This window comes from Colletotrichum lupini, chromosome 4 (genome assembly GCF_023278565.1).
Source record: "Colletotrichum lupini chromosome 4, complete sequence".
In the NCBI taxonomy this organism is placed as follows: Eukaryota; Fungi; Ascomycota; class Sordariomycetes; order Glomerellales; family Glomerellaceae; genus Colletotrichum; species Colletotrichum lupini.
Window position 1 is genome coordinate 4450049 of NC_064677.1, and position 22248 is coordinate 4472296.

The 22248-nt window shown below is 52.2% G+C and overlaps 8 protein-coding genes across 8 annotated transcripts; 5 read left to right on the top strand and 3 right to left on the bottom strand.

Annotated features, from left to right (window-relative positions):
• Window positions 1-334: 334 nt before the first annotated feature.
• On the bottom strand, window positions 335-1441 carry CLUP02_08427 (uncharacterized protein; the record flags this gene model as incomplete). The annotated part of the gene is made up of 2 exons (XM_049287416.1): window positions 335-1143; window positions 1228-1441. The coding sequence occupies 2 exons, from the start codon at window positions 1439-1441 to the stop codon at window positions 335-337; spliced, it is 1023 nt and encodes a 340-aa protein (XP_049144559.1).
• A 515-nt stretch (window positions 1442-1956) lies between these two features.
• On the top strand, window positions 1957-2525 carry CLUP02_08428 (uncharacterized protein; the record flags this gene model as incomplete). The annotated part of the gene is made up of 2 exons (XM_049287417.1): window positions 1957-1965; window positions 2031-2525. 2 exons carry the CDS (start codon window positions 1957-1959, stop codon window positions 2523-2525), a joined length of 504 nt encoding a protein of 167 aa, XP_049144560.1.
• Window positions 2526-2829: 304 nt separating this feature from the next.
• Window positions 2830-5592, bottom strand: CLUP02_08429 (fungal specific transcription factor domain-containing protein; the record flags this gene model as incomplete). The annotated part of the gene is made up of 6 exons (XM_049287418.1): window positions 2830-3244; window positions 3293-3649; window positions 3703-4034; window positions 4093-4391; window positions 4441-5074; window positions 5539-5592. 6 exons carry the CDS (start codon window positions 5590-5592, stop codon window positions 2830-2832), a joined length of 2091 nt encoding a protein of 696 aa, XP_049144561.1.
• A 1231-nt stretch (window positions 5593-6823) lies between these two features.
• Window positions 6824-8337, top strand: CLUP02_08430 (uncharacterized protein; the record flags this gene model as incomplete). Its single annotated transcript, XM_049287419.1, has 7 exons — window positions 6824-6852; window positions 6957-7107; window positions 7299-7408; window positions 7458-7596; window positions 7689-7813; window positions 7966-8119; window positions 8257-8337. The coding sequence occupies 7 exons, from the start codon at window positions 6824-6826 to the stop codon at window positions 8335-8337; spliced, it is 789 nt and encodes a 262-aa protein (XP_049144562.1).
• Window positions 8338-8774: 437 nt separating this feature from the next.
• CLUP02_08431 (F-box domain-containing protein) lies at window positions 8775-10598 on the top strand (the record flags this gene model as incomplete). The annotated part of the gene is made up of 1 exon (XM_049287420.1): window positions 8775-10598. The coding sequence occupies one exon, from the start codon at window positions 8775-8777 to the stop codon at window positions 10596-10598; it is 1824 nt and encodes a 607-aa protein (XP_049144563.1).
• Window positions 10599-16102: 5504 nt separating this feature from the next.
• CLUP02_08432 (uncharacterized protein) lies at window positions 16103-17698 on the top strand (the record flags this gene model as incomplete). The annotated part of the gene is made up of 4 exons (XM_049287421.1): window positions 16103-16136; window positions 16490-16722; window positions 17204-17328; window positions 17584-17698. The coding sequence occupies 4 exons, from the start codon at window positions 16103-16105 to the stop codon at window positions 17696-17698; spliced, it is 507 nt and encodes a 168-aa protein (XP_049144564.1).
• Window positions 17699-19940: 2242 nt separating this feature from the next.
• On the bottom strand, window positions 19941-20395 carry CLUP02_08433 (uncharacterized protein; the record flags this gene model as incomplete). The annotated part of the gene is made up of 2 exons (XM_049287422.1): window positions 19941-20161; window positions 20278-20395. 2 exons carry the CDS (start codon window positions 20393-20395, stop codon window positions 19941-19943), a joined length of 339 nt encoding a protein of 112 aa, XP_049144565.1.
• Window positions 20396-20969: 574 nt separating this feature from the next.
• Window positions 20970-21647, top strand: CLUP02_08434 (uncharacterized protein; the record flags this gene model as incomplete). Its single annotated transcript, XM_049287423.1, has 1 exon — window positions 20970-21647. The coding sequence occupies one exon, from the start codon at window positions 20970-20972 to the stop codon at window positions 21645-21647; it is 678 nt and encodes a 225-aa protein (XP_049144566.1).
• Between the last annotated feature and the right edge of the window lie 601 nt (window positions 21648-22248).

A 22248-nucleotide genomic window follows, 5' to 3' on the forward strand; every position in this document is an offset into this window, starting at 1 on the left:
GTAAGGGGAGTTGTTGGGGAGCTACGTCTGGGAAGGATTTTTTTCTCGATGCTGGTGTTGTTGACAAGTTGCGGCCATGATCTTCGTACACATATGTACAATATCGCTGGTTAGTTAGGTAGATGAAATCCATTTCTCTTATGTTTTTGGGCAACCTTGTTTGCCTGCGGAGTGCCAAATGCCCTTGGCCATATGACAAGCTACACTTTGCATCAATGTGAATAGACAAGTATTACGGCGGCCTACAGTCTATGTTAGTTGGCGTTGCCAGCTGCGAATATTGCTGTTGGTTGGGTATCGTGCATCCTGTAAACTACTGATCTCCTGATCTAAGTTACAAAAGTGGAATCTTGCTGTAAATATCATCATAAATCTTCCCAATCCATCCGTCCGTAGGGCCACCTCTTGCCACTATTCCCAGTCCGCCGGCGGCCCAGATGCCGGCCGCAGCCACAGCGGCGCCGTGAAGCGCCCACCACGCTCTTCTTTTCCGCCGTCGTACCTTTTTGTCTATCACATTGTGTCCACTACCACTCCACCCCATAGCCGTTGGCGCCAGGCCCAGCCATTTTGCTGCGCCCCAAATCATATGTCCGCAGCCTATTGCGAGAAGACCGGTGTATGCAATCCACGAGATGATGGGATGTCGAGCAAACCCATGCGAAACGAAGCCCAAGCCAATGTTCGAGCTATCGCCGTCAACTTGAAGGGGAAGGATCCGATTAATGCCTGCGTGAGCAGCGAGAAGAACCGTGAAAACGTAGCCGGAGATAGATATGTAGCTGACGGACGGCCATATCCTGCTAGCGGAGTTGACGCTATTGTAGGTCAAGGTTCGTGATGTTTTGCCGGTCTGGGCTCGATACAAGGCGTACATGCCAGGTGTGTTGCCTCCATAACGCTTTAGGTTCTGAGATCTGCGAACTAGGCGGAGAGCGAATCCAGAGGCAATGTGTGCAACGATGGGCAACGCTACGAGAATTGGCTCCGTAAGAGATGTTTGGTAAATCTCCCTCGAAAGTAGCAGGTATGCCTCGGAAGCTGGGACTGATCGCGCAAACAGTGGTATTATCGAGGTGTTGACGACGTGGAGTGATGTGAAAACTGGTACTAGGTAGGAAGAGAACTTCTGGATCCGTGTTACTAGAAGGTTTGTACGCATTAGCCAATACAACTTGCAATTGAAGGTAGCAGGTTCTGTCGCTGCATTCGCATTCGGCAACTTACGGTAGAAGATAGCGCTGTGACCGCTGCCGCTTAATCCGGGCGCAGAAGAGGTTGATCTGAGAGAGCCAATGCTATCCTCTAGGGCATCTTCAGGCAGAGGAGGAAGATCTTTATCAACGTCCGCCGGTGGCGTCTCGATTGGGGATGGGTCTAGTTGAAGGAGCGATATAAGAGTCTCTTCCGACGGTTTCGAGTGAAGAGATCTGGACTCCATAGCTACGCAAGCGCCGGCACGACCGAGACCGGTCTTTGGAAGCAGAATATGTGCAATTTGAAATCGAGCTGTACAGATTAGAGAATTGAGACTTGGAAGGTGAAGTTAGAAATGTCGGCCTCCAAATTGTCAAACTGGGCAGCTGATCAATCCTCGGAACGTCATAGGTTGACGTTGCAAGGGCGGCAGCACTTGCCAGTTCCCGCGTCCGAGCCTGCAGGTTTAGTGGGCCTGGCGTCAATCCGGAGAGCCGCAAGACCTTCTTCACCTACGGCAGCAAGGTACCTTACCCAGGTAAAGGTACGGAGTACCTCGGGTATGTGTAATGTTCAGGGCGTGCTGCGACTCCCCACACAACGTTGTGGGTCTAAGTTGCTGGGACTTCGGGAACCTGCGAGCTTGGTAACATCTCAGCCAGGACTCCAAAAATACGCTGATAGCATTTCCCCATACCGACCATCACATATTCCCGTTGCGCCTGACCGGTAGCTCTTCGCTACCTTAATCCCACAAACATGCCTCCGGTAAGAGAACTTCTAGTTTCTCTCTCTGCTTGACCAAACTTCTAATTCTACATGCGCTTGCCCAGCGACACCAAACACTGCCCCCGGCGCAGACCGCAGCCGCCCGCGAAGCCCTGCAATCATTCTATTGCAGCCTCTGTTCGAAAGGATACTCTCGCATGAACGATTACGAGGCGCACCTTAGTAGCTATGACCACAGCCATAAACAACGTCTCAAAGACATGAAGGCTATGGTTCGCGATCCGAACGCCGGCGCCCGAGCTCGGAAGGCTGAAGCCAGGGCGGATGGCCTTGTCAGCATCAAGCTCGCCAACAACGAGCAGCCGCAGCAGTCTACGACAGGCGGAGGACTCAAGAAGGGCGGCTTCAAGAAGTCAGGTTTCAAATCGGCATTCGCCCTCGTCGATGCCCCAAACGCGCTAGACGCCCCGAGATCAAAAGTCGGCCAAGCCCTAGAGGCAGACAGACTTGCGAACGCACGCGAACGGGATGTCCTGATTGAGAGCGATACCGACGACGAAGACTACGAACCTTACGACCCGAAATACCCCACCGAGTGAAAGCTCAAGCCAAACGCACGACAAACATCATGCGCAATAGAGCCGGCTAGAGCTTGAAAGGACACAGGAGTAGCTTAAGGCAATGAGGCGTTTCGACAATATTTCCATTCTATATGGGCTCACAATGTCATGTGGCGAAACCTGGAACTATCACTCAGCTCTCACATTGCTAGCCACTGCTTAGCCTCGCATCCTCGAGGAACTCTCGGAGATAAAATCGTGTTAGGGAGGTCACGATCGGTCAATTGTACTCAACGCGGCGGGAATGCGATGGCTCATTTTCGGCCGTTCCTTCGCAGCCAGTCTAGTTGAACTGGGTTAGGTCTTCTTCAAGCAATCCCATCATGTACTGGCTACCCGAAAACCAGTTGCCCAGTTGAGCAGTTTGAAGGGTAGGCTGCGACATATCGCTAGTATCCATGCCCTGAGCAGGATACACCGTGGGCGGGAATCCCAACGCGCTCAGGTAGACATCGAATTCGTCGTTGATGGGGCCGCGTTCATTTGATTGCTGGGATCTGCTCTCCACGTATAGAGTCGCCACGTTACAGAGCATTGAACAGAGCTGGTGAAGCTTCTCTACAGGCTCCGACATGGCGCATGCGGGTCGAAGTGAAGCGACGAACTCATTAAGCTTCTTGAGGTCGCCAGCGTTGGAAGTGTCAATGACGTGACAGAAAAGGACGAAGAAGGGCGTGAAAGGCGTGAGGAGAATTGCCCTGCGTAGGAGTCAGCATGGATCGTAATAGTCTACTGCTTCGACTAACCAGTGAATATAGACTGCTTTAAGATGCCGCCCTTCCTCGGCAATTCTCTGCATGCATTCAAGGTGTAGCTGCATGGCAAATCGTGCCGTGTCTATACATTCCTGAGAAAACCGTGTTGGCGAACCTTCGGGCGCTGGCAACGCCCTGTAGATGAGAGTCAACGTGGACTGAAATGTCAGTTCGTCGCCTCGCAGGTGTATGTCCAAGATAGACGATGCGTTGAGGGCCTTGAGACCGAAGAGAGCCTGCTCCCGCACATGCGACGCAGCGGCCATGATCGTCTTTTGTTCATTTTCCAGGCGACGCACGGTCTCGATGCGCTCTTCTTGCGACTGGCCCAGAGCAAGTGGACTGTATCTGCCATGCAGGTTAGCTTGATATCCTGTCTCGTTGAGATAGTGGAGTCAAACAATTGTTCATAAACGCGGTGTTGGATCTCAGCCTGCTTGATCCACGTTGTTATGATGAGACCCCATGGATCCGCAACCATGGTGTTGTCGACCCGCCGCGGCAAGGTGACGTCCCAGTCCTGGATGACCGATGCTCTCCCCGTTCTCAGAGACAATGTTTTGTCGAGCATGTACACATGCCAGAACAAGAGGGTCTTGATGTCTCTAGGTCCGGCACTCTCGCTCCTCACTTGCGATACGCGGTGGTAACCAAGCGTCTGACACAAGCTTGCAGCAGTGGATGTGAAAAGCCACGCGAGCGACGCTTTAGATACATCCACAGCATAAACGGCCTACAGTCGCTGTCAGCTGTATCGTCTACAAACAAGCACAGCAAGACCTTTTACGGACCGCCAGGAGCAAGGCTTCTATGCTTTCGACCTTTGCAGGGAGCATCAAAGGCAAGGAAGCTAGCGCCATTTCTAGATTGCTCTGGCACATATGTTGGTACCTCTCAAACTCTTCGCGCGCGGTCGCATCCGATGCTAGGTATGCTTGTTCCATGAACAAGTAGAAGAGCGCCCCATTCACTATGATGAAGGTGGTATCAGCAAAGTTGTCGGTGCAGAAGTACACTCTCCGGCAGAGCTCGGCCAGGTCATCAACATCGAGGAAAGAGCATGCGAGTGAGAATATGCTAGGGGGAGAAACTATTCTCATGTCAGTCTGTTGAACTCTGAAGATTAGGAATGAGAGGACCTTTCATATGCTTGAGCAAAGCAACGACGGCGTTCATCGGCGGCATGGGCAATTCAGGTAGACCTCCTGGAGGAAGCGGCTGATGCGTACGGAACCGAAAATCTCGATTGGAAGAGGCCTTGCTCTGCATAGCGACGATATGCCGGAGGGAAGAGAGCGCAACTTGCATGTTGGGCGCCACGTCCTGGAGCGATGTCCTCTGCACGGCGTTTTCGATAAAGTCGCTGGCAAACATGGTGTGGGCAGTCAGAGAGAGGTCGCCCTCGAAAGCCGAATCCGAATCTGCACCGTCATGGGATAGGACAGAAGCATCCCCGATGGTCGAGGCTGAGGGCGTCGTATGTCTGGCCCTAGTGGCATCCCATGAATGACCACCTACACCAGGAGGGTTGTTGCTGAGGCTCCGCAGGAGCTCCTCGATATTCGAAAGTCGTTCCTCGATGAGATCAATCTTTTTCTCGCTAGTTATGGCAATATCAACATTGGCTTTTTGCTCCGTCAGATTTCGCGAGCCCAGTGGTATCAGGGAGCCGTGTTGGTGAACACAAGACAATGAATTGATCTGAGAGTGAGGGATATGAAGTGAGGTAGAGAACTTAGGGAGGGGACAAAGAAAGGCGAGGTGGATGGCGTACTATCGAAGAGAAATGAGCACGCGATGTCTCTGCTCCTTCGGCTTCTGACCAACACCGTTTGAGCTGCAGGAGCGTTGAGTTATACGGCAGTTGGAACATGGCGAACTCTTATCACAACGGATCTGTAGCACAAAGCCAAAACGTGTTCTTGTCAGCAAATCCGGACTCTCAATTTAACGCGTGGGCTATATCTCCTTGGCACAAGGCAGTTGGGGGGAGGAGGGGCAACAGAGGGCAGGAAGAATGCTCTGCTTGGAGGGTACAGTTTCGATCGAGGGCTGGCCAAGGGACAGACACGAGCGGTATTGGGGGGACCAACTTTACGGCTGCGACATTGATCACACTAGACGACAAAGAATTAAAGTCAGTATTTGATTCTAGTGGACGAGGTTTTACTGGTGAGAAAGAGGTCCGATGGATCGTGTGAAGCAAAATAGTCTGAATATGGATGTATGTGACATACAGCTCGACGGAGGCCCTGGTCATCGGGGCCCGCGGACCGGGAATCGGAATCCATGTTCATAGAGAACAACGCAGACCCAACACTGCAGCGTGCCTAAGCCGTGCTTTGCGGCGGTGTGTGCCAGTGTGCGTCAAGGTCCTCTCTGAACTATTGGCCAAGGCAGGGCCCGTAAGGAGGGCGCTGCAGGACAGTAGTTAAATGGTCTCGGAAACCGAGAACTTAGGCGACTAGAGGAGACAACGGGAACGCTTGTTATATCGGAGGTGCAGTTGCCTTTCGATACCTCCTTCAGAATGAGAGCGAATGAGTTGCACTACGGGTGGTTGGCAAGCAAGAGGTGATCAGTTGAGAGGGATGTGGAGTGAATAGAACCGACAGTATGGTGGTAGTCTAGGTCTGGATAATGGACACTGGGGAACGAGTATCCGTCCCTAGGGGGTCCGTGAAAGGGGGCTCACAAAGAGCCAGCGAGTGTTAGAAGGTTTAAGAGAAGAGCGTGGGGGATGGAGAGAAGGTGTGTTTGTGTGTGGGAGGAGATGGGAGGAGAATAAACTATGAATCGAAATGCGGCAAAGGCAACGGCAATGCAGGTATGGGAAGCGATAAATGAGCTTATTTCATCGATCTTTGGCTTGAACAACGTAGCTGTGGCAGTGTAGCTCGATTAGATAATTCTGGAACTGTTGAGCCTGGTAGGAGATAGAACTGACGGCCTAGGCTGGTGGACCGGGATTGATATTTGGATGAATGTGAGGCTGAGGTTTGAGGTCTCTTAGTGTAAAGTGAGTATCGGCGTTCTGTGCGGTAAGATAGTTGAGAACGTGCAAGGCTCGCTAGCGACCCCTCTCTGCAATAAGTATCTATTTACTGGGTAAGCGTGGTAAGGTAGGAAGGTAGGTAATCACAAGTTGGGCACGGTTAGTACGAAATACATTGCATTGCGCAATCCTGGCTAGGCGGACCTAGACGGCCAATGAAATAGGTCCAGTTCAGGACGTGCTACCTGGACTACCTACCTACGTAAAGCAGTACTTGAAAGACACCACCTTCTCTCATTGCCCGTATACGGTAGACATACGGATACCCATATGCCGAGTAAGAATATCCGTACAAGTCTTCCCTTTTAGTGAAGCGACAGAATATCCTGGAGACAAGGGTCGAATGCACTAGTTTCCATGCTTGACTCGCTATCCGCACATGCACTTGGGCACTTTGTATGGGCTGAGGTATTCCACTGCCGTACGATATGGCATTGCAGTAAGGTATACCAGAGGTAGATTGGCTTATGGCCTCGATGTTGAGGCAAATTGCTGTGTACATACATAGTACAAGCATGCTGCCGTACCCGCACGATTACTGATACCTACCTTACTCTCCGTACGTGTCAAGGTCTTAGTCCACGGTGAATGATGGTAAAGACCTGTCGGCAGCTTTACCGAGCCCGACCTGCCCCCTTCTATGATGGGCTGCGGGCCGACTTTATGGCATGTACCTAAATACGTCTCGGGCATCCGCGGATGCCATCACTCAGTCACCACCTTATTGTTTCTCTATACAGTGGTGAACAAGGTATTCCGTCAGGCGGTCTCTGTCGGGAAGCCAAAACAACCTGCATTACCTTAAGATGTAGCTCGAAATTTCTTTCCCGCAATCATTCCGTGCTCTTCCCTTCCCCTAAGCTTTCGCCTGTGCTTCAAGCGTCGGCACGCTAGCTAGGTACCCTAGCTTACCGAAAATCTTCATCAGCCGATCTTTTTCAGATCCCATCCATCATCTTCACCCCGTCCAGCAGAATCCAGTTGAAGCCGAGAACACCCCACCTCGTCCGAGCTGCTCGCTCTCCCGTCAATTTCGGCGACCTCCACTTGCAGTGCGTTTTGAATCATTCAAGAGAGGTTCGTCACACTATCCGCACACAGCCCCATCGCTGTCTCAGAACTCTCTTCGCGCAAGCAAGGCATCCGCACGTCGTGCGTTTTGCACTGCAGTCTGGCCGTGCGCAGCTCCGGCGTTCAATTCACAGAGTCTTCGCTGCCAGTGCCCGAATTGGAACCTTCTGTGCTTGAATCGACGTGAGGTATACCTGAGGTACGTGTGCCTCCTTGTACGGACACTATAGTGCTAGTAAAGGGCACGGGATAATCGACTAGGAATGCGGCAAGAACGCGGCTGCCCGCCCCGATTGCCCAGCTCCGGCAGACCCACCAGACGGACCACCTGCAGAAAGGGCCGGCAATCCAGGCCCAACTAACACCTTGTCTTGCCTGAACCAAGAGTAAGTAGGTATTATACAGTAGAATCGCCAATCGATTCTACCTTACACGACGTTGGCACCAAATCTCTATGGATCGCCTCGTCGGAATCTTCCGAGTCCCTCTTTCGGGACTTGCAAGTCCATGAGAAACTTGACTGATGAATGATTGATAGTTCACAGTACCTTGGCATACCACTCCTGAATCCGATCTGCCACAGCCATGGGCACTGGCAAGGCCTCTATATGGTTTCTGATATTCCCAGTTGTAGACCCAGGCCAGGCCTCGATCTTGGCATACACGATGTAAGTTTCAGACCAATAGCATCAGTGAGTCAAGTCTTGAATAGGTAAGAGACCTAGTTGCGTGATTGAGAGTCTTTGTTGAGGAAAGCACTACGAGGAAGGCATTATAAATAAGTACCTAATGCTCTTCAACCTGCCCAATCGCGATACCATGATGCTAGGAGACAATCCCTCAAGGGTCATCACCAAGTTTGCCCAAGTACCTAATCATACTTCCTTCCGCCTCAAAGGGTGTCATATGAGCTTTGAGATTCCAAGCAGAGCCACATTCAAATGATACGCAGCCCTTGATGTAAGCGATGGGGAGTCTGGACATTTTAGAAACGAACTAATAGTTCGGGACACTATATGATCGAGGTTAAGATATCGTGGGGGAGCGGCAGGCCTACCGCCTCGGGCGTGCACAGGCCCTCGGTTTGAGCTTTATCTTATCTCTTATCGGGCAGTGACCGCGCCTTTTGCCTGGGTACCTTACCTACCTTAGTGGCTCTGATCAGTGACCATTAATAATACCGCCTTAGCACTTCGTCCTCATGTTTGATGGGGACCTCACCGTCACCGAGCACCATGATCACCACTGAAGACGCACCTTTCGCTCATTCTAGTTTTGACTAGAGGACGTCTTGAACAACAAGACATGTAAGGCAGCTCTGGGCAAGCCTTTTGCTCGATTTCGAAAATGCAAGGGAAGCGGCGCAATGGGCCCGGCAGTAGCGACGAGCGCCACAGACCAACGAAGCGTGCGCGCCTTACCGAAATCCACCCCTACGATTCGGATTCGAAATTGAGATCTCAAGACAATAACGCTATCTTCGCCGCCATCGACTTGCTGTCCTCGTTATCCGACGAGCTTCTCATCCGCATCCTGTCCTTCTTGTCCACTTCTAGCCTTCTCGGTATCTCGCCCGTTTCCCGCCGTTTCTACCGCCTTTCTGCCGACTCTCAGCTATGGCGCACGCATTTTTATCATCGCTTCGTCCTGCCGCGCGCTCTGAAGATACCCGGTTTTCGCGATGGTTCTGCACGAGACAGCAGTCGAATACAGTTTTCCACACGCCGAACCGTCTGGGCCGACGGTGGCTGGGGTCGGCGAGATGCTCTGGGAGATTCTGTCGATTGGAAACGCCAGTACAAACTACGGCACAATTGGGCTAGTGGTAATGCTTTGGTTCAAGAGGTGAAGGTTGGGGAATCTTTGCTCGGCTCTGCGGGCGCAGGGAAGACTCTACTCAAAGTGATTGAGGGTATCGCGGTCACTGCCGACTGCGTTTCTGGTATGCGAGCCTGGGACCTCAAGACGAGAGAGCCTGTCGCCCAAATCAGCTTCAAGCATGGAAACTGCGGATCATCTCCTACTTGCTTAGCGATTGATGCCCGGAAGTTTGAGAATAAGAGACTTGACATCGCAGTCGGTTTTCTGGACGGGAGCTTTGGCGTTTGGGAGCTTTATATCAAAGAAGGCAGGTTTCAGAAAAGATACAAGCACGAAAAGTCCAGCAACGGCCGACTGGTGGAGATCGTCTATCAGCACCCCTTTATACTCACGGCAACAGAATCAGTTCTGATATCTCTCTACGATTTTGAACGAGCATCCTCTGGCGGGAAGCTAGTGGCGTCCAGCAGCCAACGAGACACTGTTACTCTGAAAGAAAGGGGGAGTGAGGCTGCTGCGGAAACTGCGACCCTTCCAGAGTCAGAAAGGCCCATGGCAGCGTCTCCATTGTCAAAGTGTGACAAAACTCATAACCCATTGCAAGGAGCCACGCTACTCCCGGCTCCTATTCTTTTGACTTCACTCAAGTCACACACATCTAGAGCCCCATTGGCTCTGTCTATTCGCCAGGTGACTTCGCATGTAATCGCGTCGATTGCATATACGTTTTCCACTTTGGAAGGATGGTCAATTGGTATACAGGATCTACAGATACGGCCACAAGGCGCAGGCCAGCCAGCTTCAGAAATCGTCTCAACACGACTCGCTTTCACCAAGCCTGTGAAGGCTGCGCCTGCAGTTTTATTGACTTCCTCGACTGCGAGCCCGCAGCTTCCATCCCAAACACAGACGCCCGAAGGCCCGACGACACTGTGCTACAGCCATCCGTATCTTTTGGCTGCGCTACCAGATAACACTATGATTCTATACATTTGTACATCAAATGCTACAAAGCTCGATATTTCTGCAGGTATTCGCCTCTGGGGCCATACATCAGGCATCAGCGACGCTGAAATCACGACACGAGGTAAAGCCGTGAGCGTCAGCTCTCGAGGCGAACAAATACGGGTCTGGGAACTCGAGGGACGCGTCAGTGGCAAAAGTATCGAGATCAGGCCAAAAACAACCTCAGGCTCTGTTTTCACAGATACCATCGTGCCCTCACCTGAAGCGACGCCAGACCGCTGGGACGACCGACGTAACTGGGTAGGCTTTGACGACGAAATGGTCATCGTGTTGAAGGAAGCCATGGACGGGAAGGAGAGTCTCGTTGTGTATGATTTCTCATGAACGACTTCGATGAGGGACCAAAGCTAGCACCACCCTGCCTGAGGTTAGACGAGAGGTTTCAACTCTTGGCTAGCTTAGGCAGCTGCGGCTTGGACAGGACATTATTCGACGCTCGTATCTCCGCAATGGGCGAACATACGCGACTAGGCCATGTGAATCCACGGGGAAGACTTCCACAGACTCGCTTGGCCAATTGATGGGACATTTCCACCATTGAACGAAGACCTTGCCCCGGTAGCCAACCTGTTCACACAAGCATACAAGAGTAGCCTCATATGGTCAACGAGCTTGCGTAACTAGCGGTAGGCAATAACTGCTTTGTAAGGCAGATAGGTACCTGTGAGGAACAGAAAACAAGCTGTTGCCTGGAAGACGTGAATGAGGCCACGGCATGTCTCGTCATCATTGTTCCAGCCCTTGCTTGCATTATCCTCGTTGAGAAGCTACGCGTAAGCATAGCAATTCCTACGCAAGGTAGCGGCAATGTCGAATGGCCGTCAGGGTTTGATCCCAACTTTAGACGACGACTTGGATGGTGATCATGATGCATAAAGTTCTCAGTGTCATCTACTGTTCCGAGAAGTTAAACAACAGCGAGAGATTCTATGCATACCTGGCATGTGCAATAGGATATCTGAAAGAAAGCCTTGAGGCTTAGCGGTCAGGTCTAATGGGTCGCTACATCAACGAAGCACCCACTACTGAGGATCTCTTTTGGCGGACTCCATCAGCCTGGTAGACTTGGCCATTTCGTTAGACTGAGCTTTCGATTTGGTACCGTGGTTGTGAAAACGAGGGTCGAGCTGTCGAGTATCCATGGACGTCTGAGCTACGAACAACATGGTTTCTGACATGGAGCCTACCTTAGCATCGTCGACATGATATTGAAGTTGAAGAGACAAAAGTTATGGAAGAGGCAAGCTGTGGGGTCAGATCAGCTGGGACATACCAATCGATCCGTCTTTTTAAGAATGCGTTCATGCCGAGTATCACTTTCAGGCATTGTCACGAGGATATCGCGTTGCTGCGTTGTAGTGCTCATTGCGCTCGTCTATAGACTTGATCAGATATTGGACCGGAATGCAAGATAGACCGCAGACGTCATTGCTGAGAGCTTGACAAACTGGAGGAATAGTGGGAACAGGCTCGCCAACGTTTTTCATGTATGGTTTATGGCTCCTGCAAGTATTGATATGACTAGCACACATAGAGGACTTCCATGCATGATTTTTTTGAGCATGTGGTTATCGAAACAGATATCATGAACGAAGCGGTATCAAAATTGTCTTGCTGCTGGAGCCATTAAGACACTTGCACGGGCCGAACATGGCCAGTAAATATTTTGAAGTGATGTTCCATGATTCATATCTCAATTGCAGGGCTATCAGCGGCTGGGTAGATCAAAATCATCAACATGACCTTGAGTTCTGAGAACGTTGATGTCTTCAGGTACCCAATGATGTCTAGGACCGCGTCGAAAAGTCTACAAAGTGAAGGAATCATGACACCTCATTGGCAACATCGTGCCATAATTAGGACAGAACTTTCAAGCACACTGCCCTGGCTAACGTTTCGAGTAGCTGCCTCAATAACACAGACTGTGGCAGTCGAGGTATTTGAGGTGCCCCCCCACGCATTTCCCCGGGGGGGGGGGGGGGGGGGGTTGGCACATTTGACGCACCATGTGACGAGCTGTATCTCGTATAGTCCTTGATGAAATCCGGTCCATTTCTCGTACAGCCGAGACATATTGTCTCAAGTTTGGACTTGGCCGCATTTCACCTGACAAGCTTTGTGAGATACATAATGTTCTTGAAGGATGAATCCAGCATATATTCGGACATGAATTCCGAGGCCAATTGACTGATCATATTCGGATTCATCAATTACGGCTCATTCACTCAACTTGTGTACGGAGTAGGGCAATGATGAAACAAATTCCACTACCAGTATGCACACATGCTGAGAATTGTCTTGCTCTTTTGCTGAGGAATCCAGGCCCCGTTGGGCCCTGGCTGACCCACTGGGTCTACGTCCCTGCTTGCTAGATCAGGCAGGCCGTTTTGTATGCCGCACTCTGTGCCCCACGTACCTTCACATGTGTCAGTACTGAGGGGGTGGGAGGAGTAAGAGAAATACGGGTGCGGTTGGGAGGGGATAAGATAAGAAGGAGGGGTGATAAGGAAGGCTGGATATCGATACCGCCGCTTCACCCTTATCCCCCTCCTTGTGGCGGCGGATGGCGGGCGACGTAGGTATTGTCGGTGACATTGACCAACCGCACTTGGCTATCTTGTGACAAGATCTAGATCCAGCAGTCAATGGCAAGCTAAGGTAAGGCAAATAAGAAGAAAAGAAAAGAAGCAAGGAAAAAGATGGATTGAAAGTGGACGCTGGGCCAACAATGTTGAACCAATCATGGCGATATATGGTCATGGCGGTGCGTATCGCGCGTCTCGTCGATAAATCACTGCCCGCGGCCGATATGAAGATGAGAACGAGTTACAGGTTAGGCCAACAACTCGAACCAGTTGACCGCCATCTCCGTTTTACCCCTCCTTTCGCTCCCTCCCCTCTTCTCGGGAGAGTTGGGCCAGAAGACGTCCGTAATCCCTTGCCTTACGATGTCGCTCGACTCACTGAGAGACGCCAGGAGGGTGATGGGAAGTGGATTGCTGATGTCGCAATTTAGTGCCGTGAAGAATCGCCAAGGTTCGTGGGTAAGTGTGGTAGATATGCGCGAGGCCAGTACATAGAAGTGGTCAATTCCGAGCACCCTTTTTTTGGCATCTGATGGGGTCCAATTGGGAAAGGGGGGGGGGTGAGAGTGAGCGAAGCCTGATTGATCAACGGACACACTACGGCGAAGTCCTATTCCGATAGCTATCGCCAGTAATTATCGTGAGATAAGCTGTCCATAGTAGGACAAGGTGTGGGATGGTGGTCTCACTTGAGATTCGGGCCTCGTGATCATCCCGCTACTACAATGGTGAAGCCATCAAACCCACCAAGGGGAACGAACGAACATGACGACAATGCGCCGACGGGCTACGAGCGAGGATGCGGAGGTCGAGGTCCAGAAGACGGAACCCGCGCCAGAGAGCGCCGTTACTGCCGTCTCATGCCTGCCCGCAAGCCCCCCAAGCGGCGCGTCTTGTCCAACCCACGAGACCACGCAGTCGTAGTCGGTCGGTTGGTGGCAAGGAGGGGGCTTGGGGGGTAGTCATGTGGCCGCAGTCTTGGTTGGCAAGGGTGTGGTCGTCGAGCGCATCATTGACACCATCTCAGGTTGGTAGACAACCATAGCGAGCAGAGGTAGAGGTTGTGGTCGCCAGCTGACAACGAGGATGAACCAAACCACCACCGACCACCCGAGGGCCTGGTGATGTGGTGCTGCACGGCGGCTGCTACTGATAGCGCCCGTTCCCGCTATCGATAAGTTTCCGTTGATGCTCCAATATTGTAATCAGGATACCTCGCCTGAATTAGACCGTTGGACACAGTGCGCCTTTGGCCAGTTGGGGGGTCCTTCGGGTCTTTTGGAGCCCCTCTGATCGGGGGGGCCATCTGGGGCGATGATCTGGGCTTTCTCAAGATTTCAAAGCGGCCCGGCTAGTCAAACTCGAAATGTCTCGTTGCCTTTGCTATCCGCGAGAACCGCGCCTCGGATTCAAAGCAGGCAGCCAGCATCGATTGCGCGTCCGAATGCTGCCGAGAGAGCTGTGGTCATTGGCGAGGAGTGCTTCTGTTTTCCCGCCGTTTCTTCCGCAACTTATCGACCAAGCCGTTGCTGCAAGCAAAAAGAGAAACTTTAGGTATGGTCCAATGTCCTTGTGACAAATGATATGTCAAGGCTTCCTAGACCTAGGACGAGAGACGGTCATCTCAAAGACTCGCCTCGACAGCGACTCAGTTGCACATTGCTTACCGATTTGATTCTAAAGTTCGGTGTCCCGATACCTTCCATCTTCAGACTCGCCTGTCGGTCTCTTGTCTTGCTTGCGGGCCGCAGGTGCGAGACCTTACGTCGTATTCTGTTCCAGGACGTCGGAGCGTTCTGGGCGGCAGCAAATGAGATGTCACTGACACATGTATTTTTGACTCTACGTACAGCTGCTGTACCTATCTCATTGCTGCCACAGTCATCGCTGAACTCTCAATCTATTGCATGGCGACGCCACAGCTCGTCCTTCCGGGAAGCTCGGGGCGTCGGGGGATTTAGACCTTGCTCCGTTGCAGCGTTGGGGTTTCCAGAAGTCTGCACTCGCAGCTTTCCAATCCAAGGGGATGGCTCGAATACTTCTTCTGCTATACAGTACAAGGGTGCTGAGTGTCCATCATGCTCGTGTCGTGAGCTTTAGGTATGCTCTATCATTGTGAAGTCGGCGTTTCACCCGCTCGCCATTTCTTAAAAATGTAATTGAATCAACTTAGTCTATTGCTCCTGTTCTCAGGTATGGCAGATGTTTGCTGACGAGCGTTCGCGGGCTGGATCAAGGCTGGCAGAGATGCAAATGATGAAGAGGAATGTACGGACCTAGCAGGTGGAAGATGGCGTTGGAAGCGCTGAGCTGGGTCCATTGCCGAATGAGATGTTTGGCTTGCGGACTGGGTGCGTTGCCATGCAAGGTCCTTATTTCGGCAGGGCTTGGACGTAACTACTGTTCAGTCCTTGAAAGACAGGGGGGTTGGCATCCAGAGATGCGGGCTCGCGTCGTTCGGTCCAGGTCGTTGCTCCTTTTCTTTGCTCGGGTCGTTCATTCTCGCAAATCCATCGAAGGACGTGGAAGGCGATGGATGCTAGAGCTCGATGCTTGCCTCCTTGAGTCTTACGTTATTATTTGGGTACTTAGGGGAAAGTCATAGAGCGGGAGGAACGGTGCCTGGGACTCATGGGAGTTGGTTACCTTCCCTGGATTGTAAGTGTACAAAAGGTCAAAATGGGACTTTCCATTGGAAACATACATGCCCAGAATCTGAGGGGCCAAGGTGCAAACGGTGGGCAAGAAGTACCCGATCCCAAGCGGTACTTACCTACTCGTTGCAGCTGTACCAAAAATTGATGGTTCCCGTCCTGAGTAACGGCGGCGCCTCTTCGTAGGCGTAGGTAGGTAGGTACCTAGGCCGCAGCCCGCAGGTGCAGCAAGGTCCCACCTTTGTCGTGACGTCTTATCGATAGACGACGATCACGCTAGACCGAAAAGAGTTGCAGGGGTCAAGTGTTTCGACTTGAGGCGCGGCAAGACCAACGAGAAGCACTCACGCACTCCAGAGTCCAATGGAAGTCTCCATGATCCCTCAATTTAGAGTCGCTTTTTCCCTGTGACTCACACAACCCAACTGGTGACTCCTGCATTTCGTAACTCTGCGCACATGGAAGAGTCACTCTGGCTGCTGGCCGCGCCATCCCGCCCAAGGTCCATCTCATTGCCACAACGGATGCCCCCGCCTCTACTTACTTTCGGTTGTTCACTTTGTACAATGCCACAGGTGCAAACAACTGTATGTCTCTGCTTGTACGGAACCAAAGTACCCAAGGTACGCACCGAGGGCTGTCCTGTTGCTTGATTGAATTGGACAGGAGACGTTGTCCAGGTCTTGTTATTCTTGTTCTTATTGGTGTTGGTGTTCGTTCGGCCCTGCACCTGAGGCCAACTCAATGTTAATAGCACGTGGGAGGCCGCCCATTGCCTTGTCAATTGGCCTTCTTGTTGCTTCTTACCTTAGGTAGCTGTGAGGCTTACGCGCCCTCACCGCAACTTTCCGCTCTTGTTGTCCGCCTCTCTCCTCCTGCTGGATCTTCAAGTGCCACTCATTCATTCCGTCACACGGTTTTCCGAGCTGCATTTCTGTGTTTTAGCATGTTGACTTGACTTGGACCCGTCGTCTAGTGCTCAAGTCTGCGGAGCTAAACCAGTGTGCAAGATTGACATTCTCCAGGCAGGAGAATGGAGCCTCTGGATGCGCAATTGAGCGGTCAATGAGCCCACCCATTGGTCAATTGCAACTGCCCAACATGGACACCCTGTACGCCTCTCCTTCTTGTGCCATCCCGTTGCCGATTGCCACGCTTCCTGCAGCGACTGGCATCAGCGGCATCAAAAGGGAAATTTTGGGTGTCAAGGTGTGTCTTGACCGAATCGATGGGATCCCCAGCCAGTATCCAGCATCCAGCATCCAGCATCGACAAGGGACCAGCGGCCAGCAGCCAGCAGCCAGCCTAGCCTGCCGTGTCTGCTGTCTGCGCTGTGCCCGCCTTTCCATGAGGTGCCCTCTGCGGCTCCATGATCCTGATCCATCCATAGACTGCCTCTTCGTCCCTGATTCTGCCCGACTTTGTTGACATGGTCGAATTGAATTCGCCGACAAATGGCCCCCTTGCCTTCCCTTGCCTGCGGCAAACAACACGGCTGCTGCATCACATACCGTAAGATTGCCCGTCGTTTCTGCACAATGCCTTGCGTTCCATGCCTGCCAATTCCCTGTCATATTCAGTCTGTCTACATAGTAGGCGTGCCAGGCCAATCTGGAGTTACAACGTGTGGCGGCGCATCGAATGCGACAATGCTTTCCAAGCAAAACTTCACCAGCAGCAACCAAGGTAGCCTTGGCCCTTGGACTCTCTCCACTTCTGCCATGATAGTACGGATACCGCAAGTGGTGTATATTCTTCTCGCTCCACGGTTCTGAGGCCAATGTGCACCACCATGAACCAATCCAATGCGCCGTGGTAAAGCAAGGCACCTTGCGTCAAGATTCGTGCCAGGCAACCCCCTGCGCTGTACTTGCTGTAGTGTACATATTACTCCATCGCTTTGTGCGTTTGTTTGGGTCTTTCTGGATTCTGCCCCTCATCGGATTTGCTAGGCCTTGGCAAGGTTGCATGGCCAGGCTCCAAAAAGCCATGCCAATTGCCCATAATTATCGCAATCACACTCACGCCTCTTTGCTGAGATGGACCTGTTGGCTGTTGCTACTGCGGTAGTCTTAGTTCCAAGCAACTCATAGCATCAGTTCGGACGAGTGTCGGAAGAAAGACCCATACCTCAACTCAATTCATCACCCAGACCGGTCAATCTACTAGCAGTAGTCGAGGTTAGCTCGGCTTATACATAATTACCATGTAATAAACAAGGTGATGAGACAGGGCACTGGCAGGATTGCCTCGAGGCTGACCACTGCAGCCGAAAGCTTAACGGCGCTGCTGCTTGGTTGGCGGTACTTTGGTACGTTTCCTGTGCCATCCCATCTTCTCAACGAGAACAAGGCAGCCCGCCCCTCCTTCAACTATCGTCAATGGCACCGCCAATATCGACTGCCAGCCAGCCTGACTCTATACTTGCCTGCCTATTCTAGGTACCTTTCGACGACAAAGTAAGTGGGACATGAAACGATTTCTTGATGGGCGATGATATTCTGCCACCAGCTGCCGCTATTCTGCCACCAAGTGTGGCTGCGGCCGCCACACGACCGCCGGTCTCGGGTACACACGTAAGCTGGGCTCTACGTAGTCAGCATTCGAATGGGCTGGGCCAATCAGAGGCCGGCAATTGACTTGAATTATTTTGGTAAAAAGTACGGTAATCGACGCATTAGCCTAAGTCGACGTATTAGCCCAAGTCGACGAATTAGCCTAAGTCGACGATTCCGTCAAATTAGCCTAATTAGCCTAATTGCCCAGCTGCCCAGCTGCCTAGCTGCCTAATTGACTCGCTCGAACGAGGTCGAGGATTTGCGACGCTTATTCGGGTAGGTTAACTCTGCGAGGCGTTGCTACTTTCGATCGTAACCGCCGTCTCGTAGGTCTCGTTAAGTGCTGCTCTGGCCTCGGGTAGGGTAAAGAAACGCTAGCCGTAAAGTGGGTAGTCGTACTCTACGTAGCCGTATTCGTCGTAATCGACGGCATGCTAATAGACGAAGGGATCGTCAACTTCGCGATTATTCTCTTCTTACGGTATATTAACGTTAGGAATAGCTTTAATTAGCGGTAGCGGTAGCGGTAGCGACGGCGAGGTTAACGAAGTAGTGGTTATAGGTAGGTAGGTAGGTAGGTAAGTGGGTAGGTAAGTGGGTGGGTATGGGCAGCTGGCCTCCGGGCTCGGAGGCAGGGGCGGTCGCAGCCACACTTGGGGGCGGGATATCGGCAGGTGCTGGCAGAATATCATCGCCCTTCTTGATTCACTGTGCACAGCAGCAAACCGTTCATGTGAAATGGAGTAGGCAACCGCCTGGTTCGGGCTGTTCCTCATTGCATGGCCCCAGTCTTGGGTATCGATCAGGTACGGCAGCAGAGATACATGCGCAGTGCGGCAGCCAGAGCGGAGTTGATTGGGCCGGGCCGGATGGGGATTCAACTCTACCTAGCCTTTGAGTGAGTGAGTGAGCCTGTGTGAGGACTTTGGGGGGCGTGGCCCAGAGCCCGGAAGCTAAAAGCTGAGGCTGATTGGGCGTCTGGCGGCGAGCAAGTGACTCGGATTCGAGACCCAGTATCAGAGACAGGTTGTCACCCGCCCACCTCGCTTGACACACACCTCTGCTACGTGCCGTCAGATGCACCGTTCGTAGGTTCATTTTCGAGCCCGTCGTGCCCATGGTCGTGTCCGTCCCCTAGAGACTTGACCGTTCGTTCGTGGTTTCCTGGGCGGAGAAGAGGCACGCATGGCACGGAGGTAAAAGAGGGTTGGTTTCCAACTTCTCAAACGCCATGACGGGGCCATTGACATGATGCCAGAAGCGGTGTTTGTGGTGGCATCAGGTGAGGGGGAAGAGAGACAGAGGGAACGGAGGCGGTTCCGTCGCTCGTTGCCGCGAGGCACACCGTCACCACCAAGTACCTCCGTACCTAGTCCATCTCACCGTGAGGCACAGAGGAGGTACGTACCTAGTAGAGGGGGGGAGAGAGGGAGAGAGAGGGAGAGTGAGAGATGGAGCAAAGATCACCTACCTAGGTAGTTGATCCCTGCGAGACTCAATTGAGAGGCATTGTCAAAGTCAATGGTTCTACCGCCCGTTCGTCCCGCTAGCATTGGCGTTGTCAAAGCAAGCAGGTCTATTCCAATCCTTCTCCCGTCTTGCAATTGCAGCGAATTGTGTCGGGTTAGTTAAAGTCTGTCGAAGAATGGAAGCAAAACGCTTCATCGTCCGATCGGATTTGTCGCTGGTTTCCTTCCCGTGGCCAGTTCCTCCCAAACATTTGAATGGAGGGGCAGCGGGGGAGGGGCACGACGGTAGGGCAGAGGCTGGCTGCCTACATACCCACTACGTTAACTACTTTAGGTACCTGACCTTCCATGGCTGAAGATTGCCTACCTTAGGTAGGACGAGTGCATGGACGACCTGGCTTTACGCAGCCTTTGTGATTGCGGAACCTGAGAATCCATTGGATCGAGGCAAGGTTCCCAGCAGTGCACTTGCGTACTTGGAAACCTGGCGCTTAGAGACACAAAGGCAGAGGATGAGGTATGCAGAAGAGAGCGGGGAGGTATCGATTATGGAAGTATGTAACTTCTGAGGATGAGGTACATGGAGTGCTGGGATGTTTAAGTGTTTAATGCCCAAAGCCACTGTGACACAAACCCCCTTCCTTCTCTTTTCAGATTTCTTTGTGCTTTCCAAGCCCAGGTATCCGTAGACTCTGCAGGTAAAGCGTGGAATGTCATCGCGATAATTAAGCACACACCCTCCGCATGTGTAATTCCCTTAGGCTTGGTAGCGCATGAAGAAGCTAGGAGGAGAAGCAAGGTCCTCAGCGACATGGAGCGACCAGGTACAGCGACGACGACGACGACATCAATCATCATCACAATAATAATAATAACAATAACCAAAACAACAGTTCCGACAACATCAACAACTCATGCTCACTTCTGGGGGCTTCGTCGACTTCTGCCTTGAACAAATCACATCAGAGGGCAATGCCAGGCAATTGAGTGGTGAGGTGTGGCTCGGTCTTACTGGGTAAGCCCGCAAGGCAACACAGCAGTCACGCAAATAGAGGGCGTGCAATTGAGCTCGATTGGGGGGGGGGTGGGGTTACACAGATGATTCAGACAAGGAGCGGGTGCAGGGGAAGAGGAAGAGAGTTAGGTCGGCAGGACATAATGGGTGTGCGGTTATCACCTTGATGGATGACTCTTCCTCTTTCCCACCTCAGTCAGAACAACCTGAAGACCCCAAACACCCACTTAAGGTACTGTGTACTGTAAAGCAGAAAGAGGGAAGGGAAAGGGAACCACTTTCCACATTCGCATTCTCGTCCTTCCTGCCCCCCCGGACTTTCCTCTTACTTTCTCTCTATCCCGTCTCTTGTCACTCCAGCTCTGGTCTACATGCCTTACGGTATTCACGGGCAAGTAGACAGTGTAAGATAAGATGGTAAGTAGACATGGCTGGGTCATCAGGACCTCTGTTTCTCTGTTTCGGCCATGTCTGTTCCAACAACCCCGTCCTGTGCTGTTCAATTGTGACCCGTCCTCTTACCTGAATGTTCCATGTCCAGCCAGGACTCCAGCCATCGTTCGTGCCTGGAAAGTTCCCCCGACCGTATCCCGCCTTCTATCTTCCCGAAGGTCCTGCCTGGTACCGTATTCGTCGCTACTTACACCCACTGTGGACTGTGACACCCTGCACGCCCTCCGTCTCCATCTTCTTCACCCTACGTGCCTACCTAACCCAGTCTACTCCCCTCACCCTACTCCTCCTTCTACTCCTCATCCTCCTGCCCAACCTGACCTGGCACTCACTCGCCCTCACCTCCTTCAGTCATCCATCATCCACTCTGCGCCAGGCTTCGCCTTAGATCAGTCCTTATTATTCTTCTCGCTGCCCTCCGAGCCACGCTTTGCGCTTCCTTCTCTCTTCTTCTTTTCTACCACTTCTCCCCATCTACCGTGTCAAACATCGACATATCAAGCTCTCGAAACTGTGCGGTTCCTCTGCCCAGCGCCCATCGCCACTACCGTACTCGAACCTCTCAGTTGGTACATACCGCCACCAACCCGCCCCTCCACACAGATATCAACTCGCTTCTGGCGCCTCGCCCCGCCCTAAATAGCAGTATTTATCCAGTCGGTGCCCTCTCACTGCTCGTTTGACACTGACGCACACGTCTGTCTACTCTTGATTCAATTCAAGTCAATGGAGGCTTGTGCTTGTCATCGAGCGCACAAGGAAAAGGTCCATCGCATTACTCCCACTGTCCACCATCCTCAGCACGGCTGCGTCAGCACCCGACCGCAGTAAAGCGACACTCAAACAAGCTACCCGCAGCGAACGTCATCATCAATTGGGTCACAAATCCCCCACTGACGGCCCTCGCTCCTCCTAACACAATCAACCACCTGCTGGTCAATCAAATCTCGTTCAAAGGCAGTCAGACGCTTAAAGCAAAAAAGTTGCTTTTTCAGTCCCCTCTTCAGCCCTGAACACGCAATTGTTCTTCCGCTGTCCACCGGCTTCCCTTACACCCGAAATACCCCAACTCCGATATCTCCATACTCCGCCTCGCCACCAACAACAACATATAAGATGGCTGACAAACCCAACCATACCGCCGCTCCGCAACCTACAAGAACCTTGGACTCAACCCACACTTCTCAAATCCCTTTCAAGTTCTCTAGGATGCAGCCATCTCCACTGACCTCAATCTCAC